The 12,329-nt window shown below is 38.1% G+C and overlaps 1 protein-coding gene across 1 annotated transcript in view; it reads left to right on the top strand.

Moving 5' to 3' along the window:
• The window catches only part of grm5a (glutamate receptor, metabotropic 5a), a 24,540-nt gene extending 12,370 nt beyond the window's left edge, over positions 1 to 12,170 (top strand). The window contains exons 7-18 of the mRNA XM_007555681.2: positions 1,718 to 1,953; positions 2,068 to 2,189; positions 2,276 to 2,400; positions 2,489 to 2,657; positions 4,094 to 4,220; positions 4,612 to 4,729; positions 5,315 to 5,501; positions 6,050 to 6,208; positions 6,303 to 6,428; positions 6,890 to 7,072; positions 7,176 to 7,345; positions 8,831 to 12,170. Coding sequence (XP_007555743.1) covers positions 1,718 to 1,953; positions 2,068 to 2,189; positions 2,276 to 2,400; positions 2,489 to 2,657; positions 4,094 to 4,220; positions 4,612 to 4,729; positions 5,315 to 5,501; positions 6,050 to 6,208; positions 6,303 to 6,428; positions 6,890 to 7,072; positions 7,176 to 7,345; positions 8,831 to 9,701 — 2,593 coding nt within the window. The 3' untranslated portion in view covers positions 9,702 to 12,170. The remainder of the gene's footprint in view (positions 1 to 1,717; positions 1,954 to 2,067; positions 2,190 to 2,275; positions 2,401 to 2,488; positions 2,658 to 4,093; positions 4,221 to 4,611; positions 4,730 to 5,314; positions 5,502 to 6,049; positions 6,209 to 6,302; positions 6,429 to 6,889; positions 7,073 to 7,175; positions 7,346 to 8,830) is intronic.
• The last annotated feature ends 159 nt before the right edge of the window (positions 12,171 to 12,329 follow it).

Here is a 12,329-nt window from a genome sequence, read left to right as displayed (position 1 = left end):
TATTAAAGAACACCCCCAGCACGTAAGGGAAGCTCAGCATTATGTCAATGGAAGAAAAGGATTGTGAAAAAATCAAGGCACATTGTGTTGATCCTCTTTTTGTCAAAAAAATAGATTGACTGAAACTTAAAGCTGACAGGTTGTCACAGAAATGTAGCCATTTGGATACCTTAGAGCACATGTGTCAAACTCAAGGCCCGCGGGCCACATGTGGCCCGCCATGTCATTCTATGTGCCCCCCCCAGCATTTTATAGGCCGATGATTGACTTAAAATAGGTTTTGAGCACAAATTGACTACAAACTACATTTCAACCAAAGGTTTGTAATGCGCTTCCTAACCAGATGCTCCAAAGCGTCCGGTCCATAACTCTTCAACACGCCGTCAGCTCCCGGTCAGAAAGAGGCATTTAGTTCAGAGTCCATGAGATGATATTCAGAAAGGATTTTTTTAATTAATTGATTTCAGTTGCCTCTGAGACTAAATCTTTGTGTAAAGTCTATATTGTCTGCCCATGTGACTTGTTTTTATTATTTGCTTGCTCACCTTTAAACACTGATTTAAATAATGTAATTTTTAAACTGAGCAGTCATTTTTACATCCATGGAAACTCAAATGCAATATTTAAAACTTCAATACATAAAATCAGTTATTTAACAATATGAGGTGTTTAATTTATTTTTAACATTGCATCTTTATACATTGATGCTAGGGGTGCCCAAGTCTAGTTTTCCAGAGCTACCATTCTGCAGCTTTAGATGCATTCCTTCTCTAACACACCTGGACCATTGACTCATTATAAGTCTCTACAGAACTGAATGAGGGAAGTCAACCTTTTGTCTGGGGTGTTTTAGCAGGGATGCCCTCCTGATCTGAACCGTCAATGTGGCCCGTTGAGGGTGGCCAATATGCTGCAGTGGCCCTCGGTGAAATTGAGTTTGACACCCCTGCCTTAGAGTTAAAGTAAAGACTGTGTCTTTAAGGAGGGCTAAAAGGGAGAAAATTAAATAAATAAATTGTTAATTAAATGTTTAAATAATTTACATAATAGACAATTAATGTATTAAATATCATTAAATGCAAAGGTTTGCATTAACGGGGTGGTTAGGTGTTCCAACAATTCTGCCAACAAGTTTTATTTAAGATTTGACTTTATTTCCCACTGAAACAATGTTCTCAAATTAAAGGTTGGATTTTAAAATATGAATATGAGGCCAAACTACATATCCATATTTTATGTAGTTTATGTTGCAATCTTTAAGATGTGCATCTTAAAGATTTTTGCACATTTGTGCAATCGCTGACAACAAATACAGGCTTTGTATTTGTTGTCAGCTAAATATACAGTATGTGTTCTCTTTTATTTCTCTGTCATTAAGTGTCAAGTTTAGCTGCAGTAATGCAGCCTCACTTACAATGGAAAGTAAATAGTTTTCTGCAACTTTTGCCGAGGTGACAGTGCCGTCTAAACAGTCAAACCACGGAGTGGGTTGCAAAAATGATAAGCAGTTAACAAGATATTCAAACTGCTGTGGCACAGAATGGTTTCTGTAAAACTGTGCACAACTATGCACTTAGTCATTTTTCTCACTATTTGAAATTGCTGGTTTGAAGCCAAACAATTGTAGAAATGGTATTAAATCTGATAAGAAATGTCACATAAATCTGCCCACTTCCAGTTTTCACTCTAACCTCCTTGTTGGACTTTCTCTTCTCAGTGATGGCTGGGCAGACAGGTATGATGTCACTGATGGCTATCAAATGGAGGCTGCCGGTGGGATCACCATCAAGCTAAAGTCAGCACATGTGAAGTGGTTTGATGATTATTACCTGAACTTGAAGCCTGATTCCAACCTGAGGAACCCCTGGTTTCCTGAATTCTGGCAGCACCGTTTCCAGTGTCGCCTGAGAGGGCATCCACAGGAGAGCCCAAAGTACAACCGCACTTGCAGCTGTTAGTATAAAAAAAAAACATGCTCCCTGCACCCACATTGAACACTTTCAGTCTGTCAATGACGGCATAAAATTAAGTTGTTTTTTTGGTAATGTTCATTTTTGTTTGCCACAGGGAGAGAATCTCTACGACACCAGTATGCCCAAGATACAAAAATGGGTTTTGTCATAAATGCCATTTACTCAATGGCTTATGGTCTGCATGCCATGCAGCAAACTCTCTGTCCAGGATATAAAGTATGAGTCTCAAAATTGTGCTTATCCAGATTCCTTTACTTCTGATGGCGTTAACATTTACTGCATACTTGTTCTGTTTTTCAAAGGGTTTGTGTGAAAACATGCGACCCATAGATGGCCGCAAGCTGCTGGATTACCTAATGAGAACCAACTTTACTGGTGTATCTGGAGAGATCATCCACTTTGACCAGAATGGAGACTCCCCTGGCAGGTACGGACTCTGATGAAGACCAAAGAAAGGAGACGATATGCACAGTGTTAAACTATACACTGAAAATGTAGTTTGATGTGTGCTACAGGTATGAAATCATGAACTTCAAGCAGATCGGAGTGGGTCAGTACGCTTACATCCACGTGGGAAGTTGGGATCAGGGGGGTCTGAAGATGAATGATGAGGAAATATGGAGCAACAGCAGTGAAATCATCCAATCAGTCTGCTCTGAGCCCTGCCAAAAGGCTCAGATCAAGGTGGGATTTCAAATTTAATTCAGTTCAGTTAAGTTTGAAGTGACAATTCATTCAATTTACAATAGAGATGCTATGCAAGGTTTTTAGGATGCTTAAATTTAGATATCTGTCAATACCAATATTCATTCTAAATTCAGAGTGCTGAGAGAAGGGGTGTACAGCAGAAGTCGTCAACTCTTGGATTTTATTATTGAAAATGTAAATAAAATTGTCTCAAGAGAGGCATCTGGATCGTTGGGTGGATCTGAGGCCTCAGCCTGAATGGCATCAGTTTTGGGGTTGGTACAGATATTGCATCCAACGCTATCCAATACTATCCATCAAAGTCTTTGATTTAGAAAGTTTGTGTCCCAATGTTTTGTACCATTTTTATACAGTCCTTACTTATCTATATTTTATTCCATTTACATACTTAAAATGAATTAATTTCATGGTTTGCACATTACTAAGTTGCATTTTGTCACCAGGCTTTATAAAGTATACCTCTAAACACATTGCAACTTTCCTGTCCCCTATTCCGCCTCTGCTTCTTCACACATGGGACCCAAGTGTTACAAAGGCTCATATGTTTCAAGTCGTGTGTTAAGCAAAAGGAGTTTGAAGTAGCAGTTCCCGGTAGGATATTAACTACACCTCTGCATAATATCCACGATAGATAACAACCCTTGTTGTGAGGAAACCTGTGAAGTCCAACCCACACACCAGATTTAAATTAATCCCAGATGTTCACTGCTAATCATGACGATAATAAAATATCTTACAAGAGATGCAGCTCGTGCCATTGTTCAGGATTTAATCAACTCCAGTCTATCTTTATTTAGCTTCATCCTATTTGTGCTGAGGGGAACCGTTGTCCTCCTCTGTGTCATCGCACAGTTTTCCAACATTAATCAGTTGCTAGTATCTAATGCACCCTAATTGAAATTAAATACTGAACATCAAAAAGATCCTAACCTGGTCTGAACTTCCTTCCCCAAACCAAATTCCTGTTTTTCTGTCAAATCCAAACAACCGGGCCTCATTTTCTTTCTTCAACAACTTTGTGTTGCTGATAACTGGACTGGTGACTTATATATATAAAAAACGAATCTCTTTCAGTCTTTCACACATCTATTTTTCAGTTACTGCACCCATTCCTTTTTTGAGCCAAGGATTTATTATTGTCACTCTGTGTGCATTTTAGCATGCTTGCCAGAGGAGAAAATATTAAGCTTTTTAGCTGCCATAAATGAACAGTGCCTTGAAAAATGACATGGAATATAACTCCACGACATTGTACATGCTTTTGTCTTTGTTTCCCATGACGAACACATTTTAATTTACTCGTCCTTCAGAGAAGTCAGAGTGTAAGATTAGCTACAGAAAAGTGCCGTTGGAGCTATGAGACCTTTCCACCTTTCTCTCAGCTCTGTGTCTCTGTGTGAATGTGTTTCCAGGTGATCCGTAAAGGAGAAGTCAGCTGCTGTTGGACTTGTACTCCCTGCAAGGAGAACGAATTCGTCTTTGATGAGTACACTTGTCGAGCCTGTATCCTGGGCTCCTGGCCTACAGACGACCTTACTGGTAAGCATTTTATCTCTCACACAAGATATTCAAACAAGACATAAGAGGAACTATCACGTCTGGTTTGCAGAGGGTTGATCATCGTTAAAAATCCCACTTCAGATGTTTTCTATCCTGTTCTCAAACACTCCCTTACAGACAGCTATATGCAAAGCACATGGTGAGTAGCACAAAATGACTTACCGCTGTACAAATCAGCCAAATGCTACATACCCAAAGACAGTTCAATGGCTTTGCTCTTTTCTTATCTAGAGTTTACACTGCTAGATCTATTTTTTACCATAGCTCTTTTTTTTATCACTTCACATTCAAACAAATAATGATACGTTTATTGTTGTATAGTTTGTATAATTTCACATATATCATTATATGTTCCAATCCTTCTCTTCAGGTTGTGCACCAATTCCGGTCCAGTATGTGCGATGGGGGGATCCAGAGCCAATTGCAGCTGTAGTCTTTGCCTGTCTGGGACTCATGGCTACTCTTTTTGTCACTTCTGTCTTCATCAAGTAATTAAATGGATACATTTCTTACATGTAATGCATATTCTGATTCAAAACCGCATGGTCAAAATGAGGACAACTCGGTGAATAGTTGGTGTAACTTGGTGTAATTTCAGTTCAGTATAGATCTTGTTAGGTATTTATTTTATGGTGGTAATAATACAATTATTTAGATATATTTATGTTAGAGTGGTCCAGTCAAAGTACAGATCTAAATCCAAATGAGAATCTGTTGCACGACTTAAAAGTTATGTTTTCAAATGCTTCCCATCTATGTTTGATTTAGCTAACTCTATTTTGCAAAGACGTATCTGAAAAAATATCAGTAACTAGATGTGTACAGCTGGCAGAGACAAACCCCAAAAGACTATCATATGTAACTGTAGTGAAATCTGCTTTTCCACAAAGTCTTGATCCAAGAGGACTGAAAAACTGCATGCCACACTTTATAGATTATTTGCACAAAAAAATAACTTTGAAAAGCATGTATCATTTCCCTTTCATTTCACAGTTATCATCACTTCTGTGCTGGTCTGTCACATAAAATACATTGAAGTTTGTTTTTCTTTTTTTTTTTTTTTTTGAATATAGGTTTTGGGACACTCCTGTGGTGAAATCATCTAGTCGGGAGCTTTGCTACATCATTCTTGCCGGAATATGTCTGGGCTACCTGTGCACCTTTAGCCTAATTGCCAAGCCACACATTGTCTACTGCTACTTACAGCGGCTGGGGATCGGCCTGTCCCCTGCCATGAGCTACTCAGCCTTAGTTACCAAGGTACTCTCATTTACAAAATGAAGTTAGTCATTCATTCCTGTCACTTCCTATGAAACACTGAGATAGAGCTTTATTACTTGTTGTTCATTTGCATAATCTGATGTCACATTTTTACATAACACCATAAAATGCACAACAGTTTGACACTTTTTTTTATCAAGCTGATTTGAATTGAAGTACTGTATTTGAAAGATAAATATGATTCTGTTTATTTTTTTATATCCATATTTTACATAAGAGACTTACATCAAAAGGTTTTCCTATTTGCATTTAAAATAAAATTAACTGTAGAGCATGCATCCACAATGTGATATTTTGTTTGTTCATATGTATGTATGGTTTTTAGCAGCAAACACAACACAGCTGAGCTTCAGAGCCTGGCGCACCGCCAGTTATAAGTGAGACAAAAATTAAAAATCTTAGCGTGGGCTGAGGCTGATATTCCAGGTCAAGGAAAATGATTATTCACACAAATCACCGTGAGAAGTGTTATCTTCGTTCAGTCTAACTGAAACACCCAAATTCATTTTGATCTATTTTTAATTCAGACCAACCGCATAGCACGCATCCTGGCAGGGAGCAAGAAGAAGATCTGCACCAAGAAACCGCGTTTTATGTCCGCCTGCGCACAATTGGTCATCGCCTTCCTACTCATACTGCTGCAGCTGGGGATTATTGTGGCACTTCTTATCATAGAGCCACCAGAGGTACGTATGTATATCTGTGATTCCAAAATACTGGATGATATTATTGGAGCTTTATTCAAATAAACAGAGAAACATCTTTGCTTCGTTCTCGTAGGTGATCTATGATTACCCCAGTATCCGTGAGGTGCATTTGATCTGCAATTTGACCACTTTGGGAGTGGTGGCGCCACTGGGTTACAATGGCCTGCTTATACTCAGCTGCACCTTTTATGCCTTCAAGGTACTTCAGGAATACATCAGTTTGTTTCTCACTGATCTTCCAATGCAGCTTGGTGACTGTTTTCATTTCCTTATTTATGTTTTTATCTAAACGTACCTCGCATAAGAATTTTTGCTTTCCTTTTTTTTTTTTTTTCTCGAACTTTTTAATGTTGTTACCTCAGTTAATGGTATAAGAACTTTACATCATAGATTGATACAAAGTACTCCAAAACTGTTCAATGTAAGGACAAGTTTGTGTGGGTTTCATAAAAATTTAACAATTGCATTGTACATTTGTGTTTATTTCATGTAATGGGTATCACACTTTTGAGTTTCATTCAAAAGAGTCTAGAAGGCCATGTGTCCTTTTACTTCCAAATCATGCATTAAAAAAAAACTTAAAGTTTGTGCAACATGTGAAAAAAATAGGTATTGTAACTTGCACTGCTCTAAATTTCTATTTGTCTTTTGCTCCTGCAGACTCGCAACGTGCCAGCTAATTTCAACGAGGCCAAGTACATTGCCTTTACCATGTACACCACCTGTATTATCTGGCTGGCCTTTGTGCCCATTTACTTCGGCTCTAATTACAAGATCATAACTATGTGCTTTAGCGTGAGCCTCAGTGCCACAGTGGCTCTCTGCTGCATGTTTGTCCCTAAAGTAAGAAACAAGCACAAAACCCATATTTTCTGCTTTGAGAGCTACGCTTCTATATTTACCTTTCTACTCTAATTGTTACATGTTGCTGTTTTTATACTGTCAGGTGTACATCATGCTCGCCAAGCCTGAGAAGAATGTGCGCAGCGCGTTCACCACTTCCACCGTGGTGCGGATGCACGTTGGCGATGCCAAGAAAGCTGCCAAGGCTGGCAAGTCATCCAGCAGCATGGCCAACCTGTTTCGACGTGGTGGATCAACACAGGATAACATAAGGTAGCTAAAGACCAGAATATGCTGTTGAAGATGGACTGTAGATACAACGTAGACGTGATCAACAAGTGTGGTGTTTTGGCCTTTAAAAGGTTCCTGTTCTTGGTGTCTGCCTTAGAAATGAATGGTTTTGCCATTTGAGGAAAAGCATCTGAGGCAGATATTACTCTCGACCTCTACACAAATTTAATAGTACACTTTTTGTCTATCAACTTTCAATAGTGGCAGCTGTTACATTGATTTACTTCACATCTTCAAATTCTGGTTTAAATTTGGTTAAAGAAAAACATAGTTTGAGTCCCTCATTGTTGTAGGAATTATAGATTTTTGTCATATCCTCCCAAAGTTCTGGTTGGTCACAGAATTCTCTCTCTCGATGCTAAAATTTCAGAGAATGCCCTTGTGAAGAGAAAAGCCATCATATCTACTTGTCATGGACAATGAATCTGTGAACAGCCCTGTTCTCAGTCCTACCACTTCAGCAGAGACTTGATGTAATGTTCCAAGCTGCAAAATGTGTGAAAGTCAGGTGGGAAGAGACAAAGCAGAGCGGACAGACTGCCAACATCAAAAAGAAACAGACCTTAACATTTAAACACCTGTCAGTCTTATTTACAAAATCTAAAAGTTTAGTTGGCCTTGGATTTTTACACAGTGGCACATCGTATGAAGATTTATTTATGAACATGTACAAAGCTGTTCAATTTTTAATTTTCCACACTGAAGACCTCAAATTGCAACAGGCTGCATTTGAAGCTAAGAAAAACAGCTCCCTAAGCTGAGAACAGCCTACCTCATTTGGGTTACGTTCTCCCAGAGGAAAACTGGATCCTTAGAGGATTTCTCTTTCTAAGGAACATAGAAGAACATGCAAGGAGATTTAATATTACACACACAGCAGAAGACAGAAGAGAAATCCAATGGATAATGTGATTAAGAAACAGATAGAGACAAGTTTATATAAAATGACTTGGAGGAAAGTTATATATTTATTTATAGTGTCTTGCAAAAGTCTTCACGTTGAACTTTCTCACATTTTGTCACGCTATAACGACAAACCTCAATGTATTTTATTGGTGATTTAGACCAGTTTAAACCTGCACACAACTCTGACGCTAAGAAGATACATGACTTTCAATTTATTTTACAAATAAAAAACAGAAAAGTGCATTCAGCCCATTTTAATATGATACTCAGAAATGAAACATCTTTGGATTTCCACAAATTTAGCCTCCATGGGAGTGTTGCAAAAAGACAGCAATTCTTAAAAAGCCATAAGAAGACATGTTTGGAGTTTTCCAGTGGCAATACAACAGACACAGCAGGTTCTGGTCAGGTTCTTTAAGTTAAACATTAAATGTGACAAAAGAAAAAAAAAATGAACAGACCAAAAGTCTTTAGGAGGAATATTTTTTTTTTCTGTACTGTATATGTGAGTTATTGCCAAAATGATTTAGCAGGATTAAAATGTAACTGTTTCTTTTGCAGTTCCAATGGAAAATCTTGGGGACAGACTGAACGGAGCTCCAGACCAAACTTGTGGAAGAGGATGTCGTTCCACGTTAAGAAAAAAGACCCGGTCGAGGTGAATCAGACTGCCATCATCAAGCCATTTTCTAAAGGAGACACAACTGGGGAAAACAGTGTAACAGAGCAGTACGAAGGGCCACAGCTGTCTCAATCTTTTACCTGCTCACCCTCTCAGTCACCTCTGCCCACCATCAGTCCACATGCAGCTAAAGCAAGAGGTCACCAATCAGATGACAGAGGTGAGGAGGTGCAGGTTTTACCATCCTATGCACCCGATTTCTCTTCTGGGGTCAGGCGGAGAGGTGGGGACAACGGCCAGATTGCTGCGATTGTAGAAGGTGGGGACATCAGCATCATTAGCGTGGGTGAAATCGGCCAAACTCAGGGTACCACCATCATGGACCAGATCAGCTGCGTTGTCAATCGTTTCACCGCCAACATCAGCGAGCTGAACACCATGATGCTGCCAGGAGGACCCGTCCTCCCGCCTTCCACCACGGCTCCGCCCGTTGCCTCAGATAACTCCCCGTGTCCGTCCCAGTACTTCAACAGGCAGACGCCTTCTACCATCACCACATACGCCGAAGTGACTGCCGTCTCCAACTGCTGCGACAATCGACCGAAGATTTACGAGCAACTGGCTGGGACTTGCACGGGCGGCAGACGGGCAAAGAATCCGGAGGAGCTGATGGCTCTGACGCCTCCGTCCCCATTCAGGGATTTCTCCCTGAGCTCCGACGAGAGCTCGCCTCCCTCGCTGTCCCCGGCTTCTGAGGCCGAATGTGACCAGCTGCTGCTGAGACACTACCAGAGCTCCTCCTCTCTTTAGACCTCCTCTCTGCGTTTTTCTTTTGTCCGGAGTATTTTTAACTCCGTAAAGACAGCCATTTTTGCCAGGACCAAACTTTTCAATGCCTTTCTACATGTGGATATTGTGGATAATCAGTTGGTTTTTGTAAAGTTTTCAGATGGGACTGAATACGCTTCAAATGTCAGTTGGGGCTAGGATGTAGAAAAGAATACTGCTTATACTTATATAGGGAAAATGATTTCTTAAAGCAGTTCCAGTCAAACATTTATAATCACTAATAAGACACAAACGTCACATATTTGGGAATTTGAATCATTAATTTGAACTATTTCTTTACAGTAGCTGGCATATTGTTTTAATAAGATAACATGCAATTTTGTAAAAGTAGAAATGGGTGGCCAACTTTCAATTTGTTATTTTTGTTTATTTTTTTATTTTTTTTCATTTACACTGGATCAAAATTATATGCAGGATATTTACATTAGATTTTGCTTACATCCCCCAATTAATAGCAATAATGCATCGAATTGCTGCTGTGGACTGTGACACTAATGTTCCAGCATCTTGCAATTTACAATCTTCTTGAATCTTGATGGGTCTTCGTTGTTCCAAGAGTTTGGGTTAGATGGCTTTAACTTTGGCAAAATTTGTGTTCTCACAGGAAAATCATCATAAGCAGATGTCACAACTGGTTTTGTAACAGATACAAATAGGCATGTGTGCACTGTGAAGATGCATAAATAATTTTTACAGTGCAGACCACACTACACAACTCTACAAGAAGTTTTAATTTCTGCACCCAGTGGTTGTTTTTACAGAATAGTTACCGTTATATGGAATACTGTTATTCCATCCTGGGAAAAGAAGGATGGAAATACATGAATAAAAGCCAAAAATGTACATGACATTTATGCCAATGATGAATATATCTAAACTTTTGACAGGAACCACACAATCACAAAACCTTAAATATTAAATAACATAAAATGTATTAAATAAACAAACAAAAACAAACCCAGAACTGAACTTAGTGATAATTTTAATGTGCTGAAACCCAAGGGCATTTAAAGATTTTCTACGGCTTTGTCCTAAACATGTTTCCAACTCCAAAGAAAACACAGATGTTAAGCTGAAGACTATTTTATTTATAAGCTTTTAAATCACACCTTTCTTTATTCAAGTATTCTTTTTAAGTATTTCAGAAAATTAATTTAAAATTACACATGGATCTCATCTAAATCAGTGCGTGTATTGAATTGTTGTATTTCAGTTGTATATTTTTAGCTATTTATGATCACTGAAAGGATGGTTTGTTTTTTTTTATCTTCTTGTTGAGGAGTTTATGTATAATGATGTTTTGTTTTTATTACTGACAAACCTCAGAAAAAAAAATAAGTTTAAGATCAGAAATGACATTTTTTTTACTGACTCACTTACTCATTGGCAACCCTTACAGACAAAAAAAACATACAAAAACTGCAAATATTGCATTTTGTTGTGCATTCTCCTCCTCCTTTCAGCAAATCCTCCTCTTCTGAGTGGAAAGAAGCTGTTTGCATCTCCAGGAAATACAAGCTACTGTCTCAGTGAACACAATCATCAGGAATGTAACCCACAAAGAGCTTAAAGACACCTTGGATGTTTTCTTCTGTCGTTCTTTATCAACATGACTTAGCTGAATGTATGATGAGGTAGGATTTGTAAGAAGACCAAAACTATTTTCCATCTCAGGATGCATCTGAAATAAATTGCTTCTGACTGCAACTCTTTCCTCCTGGATTAGTGAAGTTGCTGGTTTCCACTTTGCATGATCACTCTCTTTAAATGCATTAACTTTAAATATCTTGGAATTAGAATTTTATGGTTATTAGATACAGTAGCAAAGCCGTTATATAAGTAGTGAGCTTGATTGTTTTAAGGTTTAGTTTGAGCAAGAGAGAAGCAAACAGTGTTGAAAATGTGTTGGATTTTCTCGCCTTGCTGTGCCAGTCTCCTGCTGTGGATTGAGTTTTGTTTCTTTAAAATAGGTCACAAAATTTACATTTCTTTTGCCTGGTTCTTTCAGCTCACACAGTACTCTGTTTTGTTATGTTTTTTTTTTTTTCTGAATATTTGAAGTTCTAGATGAATGTTTGTATTCACAGACTCACAGCTTTTTAGCCTGTGAGACAAAACTGATATTTATGTTGCAGCTATCCTTTATGTGTTTATCTATTTCTTTATTTAAAGTTTGGCTTCAGTCCCTTATCTCTCTGTTAACATTTACACAGGCGATGATGTGTTTATATTCAGTATTTATTTATTTATTTTTTATTGAGTCATAATCTAAGTATACTCCTGGAAAGTTACCATATTTGCATGTACCTTTGTACATTTTGCAGACTAAAATGTGTGTTTGTGTTTGTAACTTATTGAAGATAGCCTGTATTTTTCTTTTATAAATTTCTGACAGACTTTTACTGCATTAAAGGAATCCACCTAAATTTAGCTGCACTGTTTTTGCTGTTACTTTCACCTTCTAGTACAACTTCATTTAAAAATAAAATCAAAGGGATGCAGATTATATATATATATTCAGACATAACTGGTTGCAAGTTTTTAAAATGTACCTAAAGCAACCAATTATTTCACATAGTAACTATTTAT

Source organism: Poecilia formosa, unplaced genomic scaffold, assembly GCF_000485575.1.
Source record: "Poecilia formosa unplaced genomic scaffold, Poecilia_formosa-5.1.2 Scaffold3, whole genome shotgun sequence".
Classification (NCBI taxonomy): Eukaryota; Metazoa; Chordata; class Actinopteri; order Cyprinodontiformes; family Poeciliidae; genus Poecilia; species Poecilia formosa.
Note: the sequence above shows the minus strand (reverse complement) of the source record. Positions and strands in the feature narration are given on the sequence as shown.